The sequence below is a fragment of the Hipposideros armiger genome, unplaced genomic scaffold (genome assembly GCF_001890085.2).
Source record: "Hipposideros armiger isolate ML-2016 unplaced genomic scaffold, ASM189008v1 scaffold_523, whole genome shotgun sequence".
NCBI classification, from domain to species: Eukaryota; Metazoa; Chordata; class Mammalia; order Chiroptera; family Hipposideridae; genus Hipposideros; species Hipposideros armiger.
In genome coordinates, this window is record NW_017731873.1 from 800,236 (window position 1) to 822,483 (window position 22,248).

The 22,248-nt window shown below is 38.3% G+C and overlaps 1 protein-coding gene across 5 annotated transcripts in view; it reads right to left on the minus strand.

Annotated features, from left to right (window-relative positions):
• Positions 1-22,248, minus strand: part of ROS1 (ROS proto-oncogene 1, receptor tyrosine kinase) — a 99,203-nt gene that overhangs the window by 58,418 nt on the left and 18,537 nt on the right. For 3 of the 5 annotated variants that reach the window (XM_019668301.1, XM_019668300.1, XM_019668303.1), the window contains 15 exons: positions 21,262-21,410; positions 20,471-20,609; positions 17,575-17,776; positions 16,851-16,927; positions 15,289-15,411; positions 14,942-15,126; positions 14,090-14,187; positions 10,492-10,988; positions 8,910-9,122; positions 8,008-8,118; positions 6,781-6,959; positions 3,811-4,002; positions 2,037-2,137; positions 594-808; positions 124-284 (listed from right to left, as the gene is read on the minus strand). In XM_019668301.1, coding sequence (XP_019523846.1) covers positions 124-284; positions 594-808; positions 2,037-2,137; positions 3,811-4,002; positions 6,781-6,959; positions 8,008-8,118; positions 8,910-9,122; positions 10,492-10,988; positions 14,090-14,187; positions 14,942-15,126; positions 15,289-15,411; positions 16,851-16,927; positions 17,575-17,776; positions 20,471-20,609; positions 21,262-21,410 — 2,642 coding nt within the window. Of the gene's footprint in view, positions 1-123; positions 285-593; positions 809-2,036; positions 2,138-3,810; positions 4,003-6,780; positions 6,960-8,007; positions 8,119-8,909; positions 9,123-10,491; positions 10,989-14,089; positions 14,188-14,941; positions 15,127-15,288; positions 15,412-16,850; positions 16,928-17,574; positions 17,777-20,470; positions 20,610-21,261; positions 21,411-22,248 lie in introns of those variants that run through there. The other 2 variants (XM_019668302.1, XM_019668304.1) reach the window with 2 other exon arrangements.

Sequence of the window (22,248 nt, forward strand, 5' to 3'; positions counted from 1 at the left end):
CTAGGGGAACAACCAAGGAGATGGGTTTGGTTAAGTGAAGAAAGTGCAAATCAGTGTGCTCAAAGCTGATGCAGATGGTACAGCCTGTTTGAGAAGTGGAAGTTACTAGAACCAATGCCATACCTTAGCATGAGCACCTAATTCCACACTGTAGAAAATTTCACCCCAATCCACTGCTGGGGGAGCATTCCACAGTATTTGAAACCGTGAAGCATTTCCTTCAATCCTAAATGATGACTCTTGAATGGAATCAGGGATAACCTTAGGTGTAAAGGAAAAGTTCCCTAGGGGATGAAAGAAAGAATAGAGGGAGAAAGAATTTAGGCTTATCAATCATCATAGGACACAAGGAAAATTAATAGTAATTACTAATAGTACCAATATAAAATTTTTCTTTCTTTAAATATCATCTTTTTCTGACCATTTCAGGCTGTAAATTTGGGTTAAGAATAAACTGACTGCAAGCAAACCAACAGAAACTACTAAAGCCCTTTTCCACTTAAAACATAATTCTTAAGAAAAAAATCCCAACCTAAACACTTAGCTAACAGACAGTATAGAGGAGCGGGATAAGCACGAATAAAATACTGTACCTGGCAGAGGCTTGAGGGATGTCTGAATAATTGTGAATTGATTAAATCTGGCTGATTCCAAAACAGAAACACTATTTCGCTGACCTATTTCCTGAGCTGTGATAATCCTAAAGCCATTGATCCAGAAGAGCCGACCGCTATAGTACATCAGTGCATTCTGGGAAATTTCAGAAGTACTCCAGGCTGCAAATTCTGTGATGGTGATATCTCCAGTGCTGCCAAAACATGACACCAATCAGTGTGCGTATCTGGAGTGGGCGAAGGGCTGCCACATTCAAGGACTGAAGAGAATCTTTATTTGTGAGTGTGTGTGTTTATGTATATGAAAACAAAGAGAAAATACTTTGCAACAATAATTGTCATTCTGCTTAGTTCCATATTAAGCTGAGTTTTTTACATTTTTTTCTTAAAGTATTCCTAAAGCAAATTTTTTAGGGTTTTTCTTATTAATGTGATATTGCAATGGCAAGAGTGTTACACAGATTTTAATAAATACTTGTGATTTGGGGTAATACCCTACATCAAAGGCACAACCCCTTGATTGATTTCTCCTAGGTGAGTCACAGCTCCCTCTTATTCTTGGTCGGTCATCTTATTTGCTTGCTTTGATTATTCTAACCTGTTTGGTCCTTCACTTTATACTACTGACAACTGTTGTTTCAAAGATACTTACCAACGTCTATAGTTTAGTCAAAATGCTCCCCTTCAGACCAGGGAATTCAAGTAAACAGACTATGATTTAAATTGCCTTTAGAGTTTTTTCTCGATGACAAGGAATTTTATAAAAATTGTTACTGTAAAAATCTGTTTCGTTGTGTCTAAAATTATTCCAGTTGCCTAGTACTCAGTAAAAACTACCTCAATGATTCTCAGCTTTTTGGAGTGAAGGTGTTTGACTTTGTAAAAAATGATTTCTCTAAATATTTTTAAAGCATTGACATTCCCTTCTTTAGAAAAGTATGGCATTTAAAATCAAAATAAATGAAAGTTTTGCTTGGAGAATTTCATCATACCCCCTTGAAAAAAACCGGAAACTATTATACCTCAGAGGACCATAGCTGGGAGTTGTAAGCCATTATAAGGAAGAAGCATGCCCACTAGTGTAATTCCCATAGTCCTTTGTCTAGTAAAACACTGTTTATGTAGACCTACTCAGTTGTGAAGACAGCATCTCGTTTACCTGGTGGACTTTCGCCCACCTGTCGGTGTCTCCATTGCACTCTTTTTATGCCCCATCACATTATCCACCATATTCTACTGTAATTAGTTATTTACAAGCCTGTCTTTCCCCCACAAGCCCAATGCCTGCAGCACAGTGGAATAATGTTTATTGAACACATAAATGTTTATTAAAAGAATGAATTCTCAGGCATTATCATTTATAATGGAGAGGCAAGTCATCCTCTTCTTGTCAGTCAATTGCCTTTGAGGGATATTACTTACCTCTGGCCCCGAAGAACAGCTGTGTACAGGTGAATACATTGACTGTCTTGAACCAACCAATACAGGAGCCCATCACTGAGGTCTAAAGTTAGAGCAATTACCTAAATTGAAAATGAGGTAAGACAATAAATCAAATGTACATGTTTGAAGAATACCTTTTTGAGTAAGTCACACTTAAGCTATAGATTTCTCTTTAAGATTCTCTTTGGAATAATTACCTTTCACTGAATATAAAATTAAATGAGTATGCCTATTACTATATTATTAATATATTACTATATAATTTGGATATAAGCACTGGTTTCCTAAAAATCCTCAAAAGGCAGGGACTACCTGTTACTCATTTCTAGATACTTAGTTCTGGTGGTTTCCAAAGTATGATTCTTAGACCAGAACATCAGCCTAATCTGGGAACTTGTTACAAACACCAATTCTCAACCACACTCCAGATCCTACTAATCTGGCATTGCCTAAAACGAGCCATAACTTTGGACTCTCCAGCCACATAAGCCAATGAATATCATTGTTTAAATCAATTGTTTTCAAACATGGCTGAACATCAGAATTGCCTATGGAGTTCTTTAAAAATACCAATTCCTAGGCTGCATTCTACTAAATTATGGTCTCAAAAGAGGAAAAGCAGTCTCCAGTATGTTTTCAAATTCCCCAGATGATTCCAATGTGTCACCAAGTTTGAGAACCAATGGTTTACAATTTTTAACTTGCATTTTCTGTTAATTATAACCAAAAACATCCTGACGTGTTTTGAAAATATAACACACAAAGGGTCATTATGTGTTATCCTTGGAATAGAGTCATGTATATATACAGTCCTATTTCCAGTGGACGTTTGAAAACCACTTCTTCCGACTTTTTCTTTGTCTTCTCGTTACCATTTTGTATTAATTTTATGTCCAATTGTCTAGGTGAGGCCTGAGGAAAGACTCCTTCTCCTATGAAATAGAGTGCATGAGATAGAAGTTATAATCTAAGGGATCTTTTTGGCTTTATTTGGCTTTATTGGTATTTTTCAAATAAGCTGAGTTTGCCAGGAGTCTGACCTCAGAGTAGAGTCTCTCTATAGCAGACCTAGAGGTTGACAGGTATCAGATAGGATGAAAGTTGATGACTACATCTTTAGGAAGATACAGAGCATATATGTTTCTAAAATTATTCCAGTTTAATGAGCCAGGGAAAAATGTAAAGAGAATACAATAATGTATCCAATTACTAAAAATATTTGCTAGCGGGTTACCTAAGGCCTGCTACAAAGAAATCATTCATGTTGTCGCAAAGCAACATTTTTTTTATCTCTTAAAAAAAGAGATTCTACAGTACCTTTGACAAAATATAACAAACTATTCAAGCTATAAATAAAATTTAGGTGTTGGGTCATTACCCCCTTCCTTTATATCAATCATTTGGGCCCATATTTAAACAGGGCCATAGCCACTACCCAATAAGCTCTAATATACCCATCAGAATTCCTGACGACTATAAAATGTCAGAAATTAAAACGCTTTTAAGTGTGGGTCCATTCAAGATAAGGCAAACTTCAAAAATCTCCGTACTGTATTTTAATTTTTAAAATCAATTATGGCAATCAAATACGAGTTAGAGCAATTTTAATTATACCAAGATCCATACTGTAACAGTATTTCCTTTCAGATTCTAACTTAAGCACTCACAATAAGCAGAAACAGTATTATCATAACTATACAATAGTACTATTTAGAATTAGAAAAGAATCAGATCTTAGTTTTGAATTTCTCACCTGTTTCCCAGAAAACCAAGGCTGTGCCTGTAATATAAGGGAACTTTCCCCATTTAGCCTGGTGCTTTCAACTGAGTATAGTGTTGTCCAATAGAGATAGCCCCCAACCGAATCCACCACCATGTCGTTCACCAGCAACTTCACGTGAGTCACAAGATCTGTGTGTCCTGTCAACACAGACTGTCTCTGTATCTATAAAACATAATCATATGGTCAGTTCACAATTTTCAAATAACATCGTGATTTCTGAATAGTTTACTGCAATCATTAGTAAATTGCTGTATTTAGCCAACCCTTCATTCAACCACAGGTATTTTTTGGCACAATGTGCTGGGTAGTGTGCTAAGTAAGCCTTGGAAACATAATAGGCATAGTACCTGCCCTCTTGGAGCTTACCTCTTTTCATGTCTCTAAAGAGAAGGGAGATAAATTTATTTTGAGTTAAAATACTTGCACTTCTTAATCATATATCCAGACAGTCAAAACACTGCTGAATAAGAATTATTTAATTGGACTCTTTAAGAAGATGGACGTACCCACCCTGGTATGTAATGCCATCTCTCCTCACTCCTTTCTATCAGTATATTTCCCTCATATTATTATAATTACTGCCATATTAAGTGAGCACCTATTATGTGCCAGGTACTATACTTTTTATTAATCTTTAAAATACAAACTCTTGTAACCCTCACATTAAGCCTATAAAGGATTTCTAGTCCCTATTTTTTCACAAGTAAACTGGGTTCAAAGAAATTAAGTAATTTTTCCTGGAGTTTAAATAGTTTTATGAGAGACGGAGCAAATACTTGAAGCCAGGTTTTATATCCACTCTTCCACTTCCTCCTTCTATTTTCAAACTAACCTATTTTAGGGAGCATTCTCTGATTAACCTTACTCAACTCTGCGTACATGTCATGGGCATATATGATTTCAGACTATGCCAAATTGCTTTGCCTCTCAATACATTGCTTTGTCTGCTTCTTCTATTATTTCAAAAGAGAAGGGGCAAGTAATGATGGTTGCACAACACTGACCATACTAAAACCCATTCCATTTTACATAATAAAAGGGTAATTTTATGGTACATGAATTATATCTCAATAAAGCTGATATATATATTTTTAAAAAGAGCAGGGGCATGTCTAATGACTTACTTTATATTCCCTGCTATGCCTATTCTCAAGGCTCTAAACACATTGGTAGTAGATGAATGATTGTTGAGTGAATAAAAGCATGGACAACAGCACCCTCCTGACTAGAAAATGATTTCAGTACCATATTCCTTGACCTGTCAGACCAGTGTTCTCATCAATAACCATCCTTCTCTTTAACGTGTTCTACTACACAGATGCACAAGATGTCTTCGTTTTGCCTCCTGGTTCACTCTCAGCCCTCTCCAGCCTCCTCTGAGCCCCCAGAAGCTGCCGGCTCTGGGCTGCATCCACTGGACTCTCTTGTTCTCTGGATGCCAGTGAGGTTCGACCAATGGAAACACTGGCAGAAGGTCGGAGGACAGGAAAGAGATTGGAGTAATTAATCCCCCAGGTCGCTCCTTGCCAGACTGTTACGTTTTGACAGTGTCTGGATTTCATGTCAGCAATTCTCCTAAAGCTACTGCCCTCACAGATTGTTCTCCTTCTCCTTGCCCCTTTATGCCTGGAAGTAGCTAGAGCTTCCCACACGTGCTAGCTCAGGACAGGCTCCACCATCCTTTGCTGGCTCCCCTTAGCCCTGTCCCTGCCTTTGAAAATAGTAGTCCCTTTATTTAGTTTCTTTTAATCATGCCTTTGGAGTGTGGCATCTTCTTCCAGGACACGGACCCACTGGTGAACATTTTAATATATTTATGTCAAGATATTATTGAAAACAGCACACCAAATAGTGATGTAAAGTGTCCTTTACACATAAATGCATTTTAATTAAAAAAGACTGCAGGCTGTTGCAGCCATTATGGAAATCAGTATGGAGGCACCTCAAAAATCTGAAAATGGAACTACCTTACGACCCAGCAATCCCACTCTTAGGTATTTATCCAAAAAATCCCAAGACATTAACCCAAAAAAATATATGCACCCCTATGTTCATTGCGGCGTTATTCACAATAGCTAAGACTTGGAAACAACCAAAATGCCCATCGGTAGATGACTGGATTAAGAAACTTTGGTACATTTACACAATGGAGTATTATTCCGCTATAAAGAAGAAGGAAATAGTACCCTTTGCAACAATATGGATGGAACTAGAGAACATTATGCTAAGTGAAATAAGTCAGTCAGAGAAAGACAAATATCATATGATCTCACTTATACGTGGATTCTAAGGAACTGAATGGATGGGAGAAGTGGATGGAGATAGTCTCAGAGACACAGAGGAAGAACTGAGGGTTGTTAGTTGGGAGGGGGTGGGGATGAAGGAGAGGGGAAGGGATGAGACAATACAAATTGGTAATTGCAATATGGCCTCAGGGATAGAAAAAGACAGTCCGAGGAATACAATCAATAATGTTGTAAGCATTTCTTAGGGGGCCAGATGGACCAATGCCCTTTTGGGGAGTCCACTTCATAGTTGATGTAGAGGCCTGACCACCGCATTGTATTTCTGAAACTGATGTTGAATAATACTGTATGTCAACTATAATTATATATATATATAACCTCGGGACACGGAGTAGAGTGCGGGAACGGATTCAATGGAATTGTAATAGATAAGCATGATATCGGGGGTGGGAGGGCAGTGGATGGGGGGAGGGGGGTTGTTACTTTGTGAGGGTGAAAAGGGTAACTATTGCATTGTTCTGTACACCTGAAACTAACAATAAAAAAAATAAATTAAAAAAAAAGTGACTAGGCTTACAGACAAATATTAAATAAATAACAGCATAGGTGATACGCAAGTATGAAAATGACATTCAAGTCACGGAAATGGGTGGGCATTGTTCTAGAGCATCCGGAATGGCAGGCTTTAACTCACCACATATGTCTTTCCAGCCCAGTAGAGAAAGTGACCCAGCCACTCATAAGCTAATGCCCCTGCTCCTGCAATGTTGGGGATGTGACAATTCTCTGACATATCCGTCCTATTTAGCAGCCACACATAAACATCACCTTTCAGGTCGCTGTAGTAGAGGCTGTTGTTATACCAATCCATGTCTCAAAACAAAGTGAATTGGTAGCAGTTATTTTTTCACGTATGCCAACATAAACACAGAGCATTAACAAATCACACATGTACCTCAATGTAATTTTAAAGCACATACTAACATAGATATTCACTAGAACTTCAGGGAGCTGTCAAAAATATTTTAATAATGTTGTCTCAAAATTTTAATCCCTGGAACTAGAGAGCGGAATTATTATTCATTAAGCATCTCCTCTTTGCCAGACATTGACCCAGGCACTTTTACATATCTCACTAAACTCTTAAAACAAAGCTATGAAGTAGGAATTATCCCCATTTTTGACATGGCGAACCCGAGACTCGGGGAGGTTATCTATTCTGCCTGAGGTCTGACAAGTGGAAACAGGGAGACTCCAGGTTAAGCCAACTCCAAAGCATCTTTCTTTCCATTACTAACTACACTACCTCCTAAGCCCAACTCCTTTGTTGGTCAGAAACGAATGCTGTTGCACTTTTAATGGCCAAGCAAATAGATCAAATAATTAGATAATTATAGAAGATACTGTTTTCCAGCAAGATCAGTGTTATATTATCCCAGAATGAAAACTTTTCTTTATTCTAATGTCTTCCAGACAAAATTACCCATTCATTATTTAATAATCCTCTTTGTCATGAAATTCTTTCTTACACTTTATTTAGAACTTCATGCATCCTTTCCATGCATCAGTCTTACAGTGAACTCATAATGAATACTTAAGCACCGCTGTCTTAGCGGCACAAGACAGGCTGTTATTGTGAGGTGACATTGATAGATTAAAATACATGAGACGTATATCAAAGCCTTCCTGAAACAGACATAAATCAATAAGTAACCTCACATTTTGTGAAATAATAAGTAGCATTTTTACTTGAGAACCAACATTTTCTTAATACTATCACTGGCAGTATAGTTCAGTCATTTTTTTTCCTTTCATTATTAACATAGTACCAAAACACTCAATTCTTTTTATTTATTGAATAGCTTAGGAAGTCTTATGAGTAGAAACTTGTCATCCAAGTGTAAAAGGACTTGGTGTTTACCTGACACATTTCTTATAGCAGAGGACAAAAATTGCCCTGGGCCAAAGCTGTTTAATGGTTTACTCCAAAGCCCGTCTTCTTTTACAGCCATGATAAATGGTGGTTCTGTAGCTGTTGGGTTTAAATAAATAAATAAATAAATAAATAAATAAATACATAAATACATAAATACATAAATACATAAATAAATAAATAAAATATCAGAGAAAGCACACTTTTTTAGTCACACATGTTATACCCAAAGATTTCCTTTATAAAAGCAAAGATTATCAACATTTAAAAAATACTGTGGAAGAGTATGAATAATTGCATTTGCTTAAGAGAATTATCTACCATATTAAACACACTTTTATGTAAATATTTGAAATTGAATGTGAAGAGAATGTGTGGTAACACTGCCCCTACAGCAATGTCATTCATGGTCGTGGCAGAATTTTTTTTTTTTTTTGCTTTGGCTATTGGTTGTCATGGTCCCATTCATAGCACCTAGCAATTGTGATAAAAGCAGTATAAATAGTACAATTATCTTCCCATTTTCTTTTAGCCAAGAGAATGTAAGTCAGCATAATTCACAGTCCCTCGCCTTCTCTCACCACAACCTTCAGAGGTCAAGGAGTGCTATTGCTTAACAAACTATAAGAAAGAAGAAAGCCATGAAGGAGAAGAAAATGATATTGTTTCCTTAAAAGTATCTTGGACAGTTTAAAATAGCAGGTTAGACACATGAATTAAAAATCTCACAGTGCTTTACGTGTTTTCCTAATCTCAGATAAACATACTCAAGAGGTCATCACACCCTCATTCTAATACTTTTATCACATTGGAGGTGAGGAATTTTAAAGGACACAGGGAATAAATCCTTTTTCATCAGAATCACTCCCTACATCAAGAACATTTCTCACCTGGCACCAGGGTTGTGCCCACCGAGGGCTCTGACCAAGGGCCTGGCCCCTTGGGAGAACGTGCTCTCACAGAAACCTTGTATTTCGTAGCACTCTTCAGTTCAGGTACATTAAGCACGGTCCCACTTAGGTTAGAGAAAACATGAGTGATTTCAGAAAAGTCTTGGGTTGATATTTTTACCTCGTAAGTCCAGTTCTGCCAGGCAGAAGGGCCTAATCAGAAGAGTTAAACAATATTACTGGCCAGGATGACGTCCGCAAGGGCAAACAAAGGATTGTGAGTAAATGCACCTACAGCCTCACCTTGAAGGAAGTGTACTACTGGGCAGTAACACCTGCTACCCTACTAGCCATCAGGGTTAGTTTCACGATATGACTAGGACAGTGTTCATTCCATACACACCACTCATTTTGCTCCATTAGAGGAGACATTATTTCCAACAAATCAGAGGACACTGTTTCTCAGTCAGAGCAGTGTGCTTGGCTGCACAGAATTGTCAGGGGGGTGCTCTGTAACACTGCCAGGCGTAACCAGGTCCCTGATCCACAAATGCTTCCTGATGAATGTCTACTATAACTCCCAGGGCTTGTGGAGCACCTTCCTCCCAGAAGCCCAAACAGTGCGATAAAATGTGTCTATTCGTTTCAGCTATTTTTGAGATATGCCACAAACAGGCATAACTAGCTTTCTTCTAAAGTGGAAAATAGTCACTGTCTGCTAAATTCTCTAGGCGACTAGGGGCTGGCAAACTACGGCCCCCACGACAAATCAAGCCCACTGCCTATTTTTGTAAATAAAATTGCACTGGAACATAGCCATGGTTACCCATTTACATATTATCTATGGCTGTTTACATACTACAGAGGCAGAGTTGGGTGGCTCTGCAGAGATCATCTGACCCACAAAGCTGAAAATATTTACTACCTGTTCCTTCATTTATAGAAAAAATTTACTGACCTCTCTGCTAGACACTGTTCTAAGTGTTCTACTTATGCATCCTAATCAGTATGGCAGTTCCATAGAAAGGTGTAATTAATATTCCTGTTTTTGAATAATGGGAACACATGCATGGAGTGGTTAAATAACTTTCTCAGGGTCATTGTGCTCATAAATGGCAAGATCAGCCTTGGAATCCATGCCAGCTGGCTCCAGACCCCACTTGCTTACCCAGCTATGTAAACTGTCTCTCCAGGGATAGAAGTTCAAGTTCAGAGCGTTTTAGGGAGTTGCTCAAATTCATGCAAGATCATGATGTATACAAAATCTCAACCCAAGCACTCTATGCCCCTGTCTAATGTATTCACTCAGACTAGAATGTCAGTGCCTGGTTCCTAGTAGTCACTCAATAAATGTTTGAACCATTCTGATGGGATATAAATAGGAAATAGACCCTCTCGATGCAAAACTAACAAATGCAGAATGAACATGCAAACACTTTTTTTTTTTTGAGCTAAGTAATGCTTCTGGTTGATAACTGAATAATCACATATGGGCTCTCAAAATTGAGTCACAATATCAAGAAATTCAAACTTTCCCCTCCTTTCAGGGAGGCCCTAACCAGGCTGGGGAGACGGCACTCACTGGCTCCTATGGCGAGAACAGGAGGCTTCCACTGAACCAGGGCCTCGTGGGATCCAAATAGCACCGAGAGTTGGTGTGGGCGGCCTGGTAGGGGGTACGGCTGGGTGTGCATGCTAAAGATGACCAAGTTTCCAAACCCAAACTCTTCTATGTGATTCAGGTCACATCCCACGATGAACTCATTAAAAGACAAAGCATCCTGTTGGAAAACAGCCTTGCCATCTGTGACAAGAAAGTCATTGTTTTCACAAGCAAAGCTCTTCACATCAGCAAAGGGGACATGAGGTAGGACAAGGTGAGAAGCAGAGCCATCCAGAAATGTTGACATGAAGACTTGGGAGGTGTCGTTGAAGTAAATTATTCTCTTCGACTGTGGTTTTACTGTGAAGTCCTTTAATGTGCAACTCTCCACAATACGCACAGCTTCCCAGTCACGACCAGGTGGCACCGGGAGATTTACTCTATAAATGCCATCTCTCAGGAGATAAAAGACATACCTGACATGGGAACAAAAGAAGCCCGGTGTGATTCGGTGCAGAGGTGGATGAGTAACCTCCTCAGTCCATTGCTTTATCCTGTTGCACAATCAGAACCATATATCTCCAGGGTTGGTCAGTACACGGTTTCCCAAGGGGCAAAAGGGTAAAGGTATTTACTAAAGATATGCTCTATTCATTTAAGTTAGAAGCTGGGACATTGGAAAATGTCAGCCTCACTCATAATGCTTAGTCTCCTCATCATTATACGTGACTTTTTAAGGAATCATAGAATTTAAGAACAAAAAGTGTCTTTAAAGATTTTCTAACAAGCCTACTTTTAAAGGAAAGCATATTATATAAAAGTTACATGGTTAAACATTTATTATAAAACACATTTCTCCAAAATACACATATTTTTAAGTCTAATTCGGTCAATATATTTTCCCATGCATTGTGAATGATAAAATGCAAGAAAGCAAAAACATTTTAAACCATTTTTGAAGAACCTTAAGGCTATTATTTTGCTGTAAATATCTGGCAGAACTACTTTGCATTTGTAGTAGACTAAGCTTTTTAAAATGCTAACAGTTGAGTGAGGTGATAGGGCTACCGTTTTACAAATCATGAAAATATACCCCACAAGTGAGCAAAACAGCTGAGGGGGACCACCCAGAAATCAGGAGAAAGAAGCCAATGGAAGAATTTGGAAAAACACATAACTTGAAGCCAAACACCATGATAGTGATGCAGGTGAATTTTTAATAAGGAAAAAGGAAACACCGTCCAAAAATTTCATTTATAATCAAATCTGTAAATAGAATTTTAACTAAGACATAAAACTATTAACTTGGAGATAGCTAATTTGTGATCATGGAGACATATAGTAACAAAAGTATACTTTTGCTTAGTAAATCTTTCTTATCACAACCCCGTGGATTGGCAGGATTCGAACCTCTCATCACAGCTCCCAGATCATTTTCCTTGTCCTAGTCAGTCCCGCTCTTCTTCTCCTTGACGACTATTCCAAATCTTTATCAATTTTCTCAAGACTCCTGTGCTAGAGTAATATCCTGAGATATAAACTCCATGTTGAAGTGTGAACCTATGTTCTTCTTAAGAGAGAGTTGTAGCAGGCAAAAAGCAGAAACAACTTGGCTCTTAACCTTCTGCTTTTGTTTCCCAAATTCAAATTGATACGGGAATTTGGAGGGATTTCAGGGTAGATAAAAGGAAAAGACCTGGGGTGAATATTGAAATTCTTACACTGAAGCAGGGAAGAATGCACATCTCTAATGCTCATACACCACTTTGGAGAGGAAAGAAAAAAAAAAAAAAGAAAGGTGAGGGGAACCAACCAGGGTGTGGGGGAACGACAGACAAGAGAGGGGGAAGAGCGGGGTGAGGGGAGCAGGGAAAAGGTTTGCAGTTAAGTATAAACTCAATGGGTGATTAATTCAATGATGCAAAATAACAGCATAAAGGAAGCCATTTTTAATGGCAGCAGAATCAACTATTTTACTCATCTGGAATTCTTTAGGAACATTCCATAAAAATGGTCCTAAAAATTACATCTGATTTTTACAGAAACTCTATCATGGAGAGATGATTAGCAGACAGGCCCTGGAAACAGGAAGTCACATAATGGCTACTTTGTAAAACAGCTCTGTGATCTTGGGTAATTACTACTAAATCAGCCTGTTCTTTGCTGTCCTATTTATAAAATTAGGATATTAAAAGTACCTACATTATAGGATTGAACAAGGATTAAATGAATTACTGGAAGTAAACACTTAGAAGAACTATTAGTTATTATTGTCATCTCTAGTCACATTTCAAAACCTAAGCACAAATCAATTTTATCCTAAAGGAAAAAAGAGTCACCAAAGACCTCACTGAGATGCATTTTGAGGGGTTCATTTAGTGGGTAAAGTTTATTATAGTCAGAATGGGTCATTATGTGTAATTTCCAACAATGAGGAATGAGGAAAATAAGGTCCAGAAAGTCCAGAGGACTTGCCCTACATCACAGGACTAAAAAAAAAAAAAAAAAAAAAATTCTATAATTCAATAATTCACTCAAACCTAAGATGTTAAAATATCTAGTAAATTAAGAATGAATATGAATAGAAAAGCTTGATTTTAAATTAATAATGAGCAATCAGTTTTTTCAAGAAGATCAAATTGTGAAAACTAAAAGGTGTTATGAACTGTATTATTTTTTATTCAAAATGGAAACAACTTTATTCCTATAGGAAAGAGAAAAGTTTAATCTTACAAACATTGGCTTTACTTATTTGTTACTAACCTGTATTATCTGCTCATATTTAAGAAAATAACCCCAAAATAAATTCCTGTGTTTTTAGCCTTCACACTTACATGCATTCAGATTACAAAATACATTCACAGTGAACACCTTCGTCCACCCTCAGAATAACCCAGCTGGTAAGTACTATTGTCTCCCCTTAACGATGGATAAAACAAAGGTCACAGACATGAAGTTAATTGCTACTGCAATTTAGCAGCTGAACTAAAGTGTGTCCACTTCATTTGTAGTAGGGGGGAAATAATAATGGAAAGTTTGTACTTGGTATTAACCATCAATTCCTGTCTCCTAAAGTGGATGCTGGCAGCATTCTCCCTAAATCAGTCTCTTGATAGGTGTGAGAACCAAACCAGAGAAATGAACTGGCACTGAACTGCTCAGCAAAAGAAAGGGTACAATGAAAGGTGGAAACAGGCAGGACTGGCTTCTCTCTCACTGGGAGCGCTGAGGAGGCAATGTGTCCTTGAGTCATGCCATAAAATAGTGACAAATCCAGTAATACAACCCAAGTCCCTGAAGTCCCAGACAAGAGGTCTTTCTCACATACCATATTTTACTGTGAATGAGAGAGGGAAAACTACCTAACTGGAGAAGTTGTGGATCAAGTTTGAAGGCAGTTTCCTCATGGCTCTACAGAATGAAAACTTTGCTTGGATTTAATTAAAATTGAAATGAGATAAATAGGTTGGCTCATCTGGTACTGTGATGTGGTACTGATGATCTGGTACTGTGAGCAAGCCAACTTTCCCCAAATATCTTTGCCAATGGATGATAACACAACAAGGTTAATACTTACCCGTTGTACGAATCAACCACAATTTTTTGAGGTGCAATAATTGAGGGAGGAGTAATTTCCTCAATGTTTGAGCAGTTCTCTAAGTCACAGACATGTACCTAAAGAATCAAAATTACATCAGTAAGATTAGTGTCTGTCTACATTCAATTTAGTGAACTTGTATTTCTTGAGCATCTGCTCTGTGCTTACAATTGTGCTAGTCACGGAGCACTTTTTGAAAACATAAAAAATGCCCTTGAAAGTCAGTTTTATATCCTATATCCTGATGAGTTTATTATCTTATTGGCATCAATGAAATACAGGTGCCTATTTTTCAGGCTTGTGAAGGCACTCAGCTATTGTTAATATTTAAGCTGTGTCCAAGCGTCCAGCCATAGTGATTGTATAAGCCTGTCCCTCTCAAAGAAGGAAACTTGAAACACATCAAGACTGTGTCTCCTCAAAGATTTCATTAATACTGTATTTTCAGAGACCTACTAAAGTTACCTCTGGTTATTATATAATTTATAATGCTTGCAACCTATTTTGATCATGATCGGCAGTCTTAGCTAGTGATAACGCATGTACCACCACTATCTTATGAAAGGTGAATTATCATTAGTATAAACTCATGGATCTGAAAAATCACAAATAAAGATGATTTTTTAATGGTAGGTCAGGACTACTACTAGGTAAAGTGTAGACCCTCCTCTATAGACCAGATTTATGATTCATTGCTAACCTAGTGTCTAAAACATAGTAAATAATCAATAAGCATTTATTGAATGAAAGAATTATGTTTTTTTGTAAATATACCAAAATATGCATATGAATGTGTGTGTCCGGTTATTCACTTTAAATTCTCAGACTGACCAGTTCATCCATGATGAAATACATTCTCTGATAAAGCCAGTCTATGGAGATGGAAGAAATTAATCCTGATCCTGTGTAAAAAATTCTCAGATCAGATACATCAGACATGTTGGCAGCCTCCTTCACCCATATGAGAGCTCCTTCAGAGAAATAAACAACTTGCAAGGGGATGTTAACTGATATTCCTAGAAAAGCCATTCAAATACAAGTGCATTATTATATAATACCGGACAACAAACTTACATGAAAGATAATTTATTTCTTTAATTTTTAATAAAGAGATTAATATAGACGTCAACCTGGATATTTCTTTTCACACTAAGGAAGTACTTTTCTCTTATACTGACCTGTAATATTATGGTGTGTAGCATCTGACTGAAAGCACTGTGCTTCATCTACTAAATGTTTTAAAGATCTCTTTCGAAGAGAACTTTTTCTGGATAAAAAGAGCCACTGTTCCTCTTCTTGAACTGAAACAACAACATGATTTACAGACAGACCAACCATATGCACACAAAAAGATCAATACCACCCTCCAAAGCAAGAGGACTAGCACTTGAAAGAGGTTTGTCAGATTTTCTCTGAAGGCACTGAGGTATTTCAACTTCAGTATAGATCACATTATCCTATGATTGGGGTAGGGAGGACAATGTCAATCAAATAGGTTGTATGTGTATGTGCCCCTACATGCCCTCAAAATAGCATCACATGAGGTATCGTCATTCTCAACAGCGTGCCCCAGTTAGATAGAACTCAGCTCATTATCCTCAGCCATGAGAATCTGACTGCTTGGTAGAGGTGGTCCAGCCCAAGCCAGATTGAGTTGTTGCATAGTGCACAGATAGATAGAAATTGGTGGTCTTCATTTTGTCTTCAGTATCCCTCCCTTTGAAGCAGGAGAAAAGTCCTTGGAGGAATGAACTGTAAGGACTGCGGAACTCTGCTTGATGTCCTATTCAACTGGAGACTGATAAGTGTGTGCCGGTGAACACTGTTAGGGCAATTAATAAATTTGATGCAATAATCACAATAACAACCTTAAGCCTGCCCTATATTTAACTTGACCTTTGGACATGTTGTTTGCATAGCAAAAATACCTCTCCTTCCCTGGAGTCTAGAAACAGCCAAAAAAAAAAAAAAACCACAAAGGCTGGTGATAGTTGATATTCAGTACACGTTGGCATAGGTGTGTGCAGATTAAGGTAAGGGGTCAGCAGATGCAGTTCTGGTGAAAATAGAAAACGGACTCCTAGAATTCTGAATCTTTCAAAACTCTTTTACTACTTTCCCCCGAACATTTCTGGCATTTCTTAGAAAGCATTTTCATTTATTATTTTGCTCACATAGGCATCATGCAGTAAGTATTCAACCTTTCAAGGCAATTGTTAAAATGCCAAAACCCAAAAGGATGGTACTCATAAAATAATAACAAAAGCTAATTTGGCAGACTGAATATTCAAAATGGTAAAATGTAAATTACTAAGTCCCAATATATTTAAAAACCTTAAAGAGACTGGAAGAAAAGATATCTGATATGCATAAAATGACAATACACAATATAAAGTGAGGGTTAGGGCAGAAAGATTCTAAGTAGTACCTAAGTATGTGAGTCAGAATCACTAGTGATTTCAATTCAAATCAAGGATTTGCTTGAGGCCACTTTTTTTTAAATCCCTAAATTATTTTCATTTTAATTTTTAACTTCCTAAATTCTAATGTGAAAACTTCCGATCTAACAACTTACTTCTATTTGTCAAATTGAAAGCATACTAAATACTCAAAAGACTGTTCCTTTGTGCAGAAGAGGTGGGGTCTAGAGGAACTCCACGTGACCCAGGACTCTGAGATCTGACACCACCCTTGCCAACCCCTCAGTTCCATGAAACAGAAGAGCATCCTTGGGCCATACCTGCTGGGGATGAAGTGGTAATACTAGATTCTGCGTCTGGCCCCTCACCAACTTCATTTACTGCTGCAATAGAAAACCTATTCCAAAAACAATGTGGAGAGATGTGTTTCACATGGCATGGTGTGAAAAGAGATAAAAATAGAAGGAGCAACGTTTCTATTTAAATGATGATGTGACAATGCATGTATTTAGCTACTTGGTGCCACTTTTGGGCACTAAAATGACTATCAATCACATCCTTGTTTGCATTCCCCATAGAACAACTCAGGGTCATGGAGGTCAAAAACTGAACTCTGCTATCTGCATGACCTCCATTCCTACCCTAATTTAACCGGTCTTGGTAAATGCTAGAAAAGCTAGCAATAATAAAATAATCTCCTTAATGGTTAATAAAAAATAGCATTAACAGAATTTCACTTCTTTATTTTTTCATGTTGGATCAAATAAAGAACTGATATTCATGGTGTTTATGATGTCTTTATTAGCCCATATTTATACGGATTCTCTAAATATAAAAGAAATACTTGAGACTGTTTTTGCTTAGAATGGTGTAAAGCAACAAGCAAGCAAACTTCAGGAAAAGCACAATGACTTCATCCCAACAGTACAGAGTGAATGGGAATTTTCAAAATACATTTAAGCTATTTTTTGGCCATATTGTTTAAATAATTATCATGCCTACAGTCATGCTGGTTATATTTTCCTTGCACCACTTAATTCTTACCTGTAGGTGGTATTTGCCAGAGTAGAGTAAAACTGGAAACTGGTTCTCTGCGTTCCTGAATCTAATTTTTGACTTTTGCTGATCAGCCTTAAGTTATAACCCAAAATAGGTCCACCTGGGAACTGGGGTGGAGCCCAGCTGACTTCCACAGTGTCAGGACTTGAGCTCTCAATATTTCTAATGACTGGAGCAGTTTCAGGAACTAGAAGAGATAATGGTGACATAGTGAGCAGAAATATGTACAGGGCTTACGTTTTTAAATAGGATAGAAAAAAGTCTTATCTTTTGAAGAGCTAACATGACTGAAATATTGTTTTATTAATATCCAAAATAAGTGATAGAGAGATGACAAGATAGCTATGAGCTACAGCTCTTGCTCTCTAAATCTTACCAGTTAGCTTCTTTCCTAAGGGACACTTTCAAATGTTACTTTCCTCATTTCTAATTTATGAAATAAAATCAAATGTGAAAGTATGCAAACAGGATAAATGTTCTAGAAAAAAAGTTGTCAAAACTCTCCAGAGACTTAATGGAATTGAATGTGGGGTGGAAGCTGGGAAAAAGAGAATCTGTAACAAAACTGGAGTCAATGATTAACAGGATTGGAAAGAATTAAGTCCTGCAGCCTGTTCTCTGGACAGAGTTCTGTAGCCTGACTAATTCCAGTTGAAGATATGGGTTCAGATAAGCACAAATTAGAACAGGCTGCTTCACTTTTGCTGGCATCAGCTCTGCTGACCCAGACTATGCCTTCCTTCCCCCAGTTCCCAAGGTCCTGTGGAATCCAGGCTACTGTGCTTTAGCTACACTCCTTTCTTTGCAAAGAATTAAAGAAGCATGCATTAATTAGTTAAACATCCACTCATAGACTTTAGAAGCTACCTAAATGGCAAAGAACAGGAAGGAAAACAAATTATCTAACAACCTGTCTTCCATCCATGTCTTCACTTACTTTGCAAACCTCCCACGCCCTGAAACCACTCTTTTACTTTCTCTTTCCATAGAAAGACATACTTTGATGTCACTTTGCTCTTTAGTAGACTTCTCTCCTGAACACTTTCGGCAAATGCTCTGCATCATCCCTGACTTGTTAGAGTTGGGAGAAATGAGATAGTTCAGCACTTACACTGAATGAGTTTTTAAAAGGCCTCTTAATTCATCTCTCAGCTCTCCTCTGATACAATTCCTCCTCAACTCTCAGACTAATGTTTGGAAAACGTGAACATCATTGCATCAGCCTGCTATTCCTTAAACTGAGTCCCCTCGGTGAAGAGGGAAGTAGGGATCATCTCCCACAGAATTACATCAGAAAACCTAATTCATTAGGGTTCATGCCTAACCATGATCTGCTCCACTTCAAGCAAATTAGATGCCACCATCATGGTGACATGTGATTATTATCTAAATGTCCTCCACAAAAATCCTCCTTGAAGAGCTGGTCAGGTTAGGCAAGGTATTCTCTGCCTAAAACCATTGTACTTAAAAAATTATTTTCTTAAGGGCCCCAATTAAAGGCACTTATATCATCTAATATCATATATCCTCATAGCTAAAAGAGAATAAGGCCATGAGGCAATGGAACACAAAACAGATAACTTTGTAAGTTTTGATGTGGCTAGAAAAGTGAGACAGAATGGAAGCGTGAGATGTTACCCATGGAAAGGCCATCGAGTACGGGGACTGGAACACAGGGAGGGTATGTGGGCTTGCATCCAGGAGAAAGGTCCAGTCATGGAAAGCAAAATTTGTGGGGTTTTTTCATTATTTTGATTTGACTAGCCATGAACCCTGGACCATGGTGTCTCTCCAGCACTCTTGAAGTACATGAGGCATCACTCTGAACAAGGAAGGATAATGTATTCTACCGTGATCTGGAAAATTTTAAACATGGCCCCAAGCTAGTGTCTGACCTGAGGTTCTAAGGATGGTCAGGGAGTAATCAGCAAGGTGGCCACGTATACCCTAAAAACTAATAAGCGAGAAGAAGGCACTAATCAGGAAGGGGGAAAATGCCCCAACCAACTTCACCAGCTGTCTAGCTCTGCTTCCTTAGATCTAAGGCCTACTTTAATCTGAGGGTTTCTGCACACAGTTGAGGGGTGGGGGACATCTACCATCCAGCCTGGAGTACGTCCTCCCAGGTCCCCTCAGCTAACGCTGAGGATGAGCCCCTGACAATTCCCCCCAGGTGTCTGCCCCAGGCATTCACCTTCCTGAAAGGCTTCAGGCTTGAATCCTTTTCCTGGTATGGAGGCCACATCTTCAAAAGCAGAAATCAGAAAAGTTCTCCAATATATGTACTATTTTTTTAACCATCTCAGATAAAATGTTCAAGTATTATAATAACCTCCCAGGTGGTCTTGCTACCTCTCCTTTCCAATCTTCCTCGTTCCCTCAATCCATTCTATGCGTAGTTGCCAAAACTAGCCTTTTAAGGAGCATATGGTGCAACCACTCCTCCACTTTAAAACCTTCCGTAACTGGTAACTGCTTACTGAGACTTATTCTGACCCCCTTCTTTAGTACTGCAACCTGAATCTATTTCCCCCCGGACTCCCTTTTCCAATTCCCTCAAGGACAGACTCCGCTTAAAATGTTCCCTTCACCACCATGCGCAGGACCTTCCCACTTACACATACCTTTCTTATTTATTATGCTTACTGCTTAATTTCTCTTCCACCAAAATGTGAGCTCCACAAGAGCAAGGGATTTTTGTTTTGATCATAGAGGTAGGGTAAGTGCCTAGAACACTACTTGGCACATAGTTAAGTACTCAGTTGTTGAATGGATCAATTAATGAAGGAATACATTTATTTCATTGTTTAAAGTAAAAACCAGCTAAACCAAAGCTTTAGCATCATCTGTTTATTTCATAAGCAACGTGCGCACGCCATACCTCCGTAAGGATGAGTCCTGTAACTGGGACTCGGGGGAGAACACAGCTGCAGCTGGGCTGTGACAATCCAAACCACTCGAAAAATATATTCAGTGAATGGATGCAGGGCTTCTACCACATATGAGAGCTTGGACACGGCCTAGATCAATGAGAGATCAATAGTCAGCGGTTATAGACAAATTACGGTACATTGTTACTCCACAGGCTAATTTATAGACAATGGGTGGCCTTTTGGCTATGGGGTGACCCAGGGCCCGCAAAACCAGATGAAATGGAGGCCTGGAGTTTACAGCTGAGCCATACAGACATCAGCCTGCATAATTCACACAAAAAGTCTTTCCTTCTTCAAAACTGCAAAATTATGGATTCAGTTATTTGGCACTTATCGCAGTGCTTTACTTTAATTTTTCTATGTTAATATACTTGGTGTCTTGGGACCATTTTTCTCCGAACTGGCTCATGCTTTCCTAAAAGGAATAATCCTGATGACCTCCCTGCCCTCCATCCTAGTTGGAATCGCTTTAAATGGGATGGCAGATAATGACCAATAATACGAGCAGTTGGTCATGCGATACTGTGCTGAAGGAATAATATATTTTCCTCAAAAATAAAGGGTTTAGCATTAACATGTTACAGAGTAACAGAGATTAAATTCATCTAATCCAACCACTCATTTCATGCCTGAATCTTCCCCAGAATGTCTTTATACCTATAATTATATGTAATAATTTGGCACTTTTAATAACTTGGGGGGAAAGTCTATGTTTAAGTACATAGACAGATTTTCATACCTCAGTGTAAGTCCAGCTCCCCTGAAGCTGTGCATATTTCCACTGAATGATGTATTTTATCCCAGGAATATTGGCATGTTTCCATCGTAATGTCACACTCTGGCTTCCAATGGAAGAAGCAAAGGGAGCAGTGGGGAGGTCTGAATTCTCTGCAGAGGAAACAAGATTTCATTCACCCTGCAGCCCTCTCTGTCCAAGCAGGAGGATGCCCGTTTTATACAGTGCTCTCCTTGTTACAACTACATCTTTGCCAGGGTAACTCACCGGAATAAGTGATGCACACATTCACTTGGTTTATTTTTTAAAATCAGTCAGTCAGTTGGGCAGTATTTTCCCCCATAGAATTCACTGTTATCTCTGAAGATAGTCTTTTTTTTCTTTTTTTTCCTTTTTTTTTAAACAGGCCAGCAACATGAAGTGTTTTTGAGACTGTCGGGTTTTCTCTTGCAATATCACGTCTTTATAGAGGGGTGGCTGCTAGAACCATGCTTTGCCCCAGACATGAATCCCAGGACTTTTTAAAAATTTTTTTTATTTTATGCTATAATTCTGCTGTTATTGTCCATCGTGTCAGCAAATTATTTTTATATGTGCAAGTAATTGTACTCGAAAGGATTTTATATTCAGCTGTCTTGTATTGTAAAATGTTTTGTGATTTCTAAGCATTAGTAACATTACAATTGTTTCAGAGGGTTTTTTTTGTGTGTTTTTTTTTAACAGAGCCGTCTTGCCACCTGTTGGCAACTCAACTTGGGAATCGAACCAGTGACCCTGTTACTTAGAGCTTGCACTCTTGAGTGAGCTCTTAACCAACTGAACCACTTGGCCAGCCCTGTTTCATGGGTGTTTGGTGATACTTCCCCAGGCACAGATCTAGGAGCTAGGCTTCTGAATGGTATATACCACGGGGATGAAATTATTTTACTTTACTTTTCCTATTTTCCAAAACCATGACTAATTTATTGCTTCAGCTTGCTTTCCCCCCTC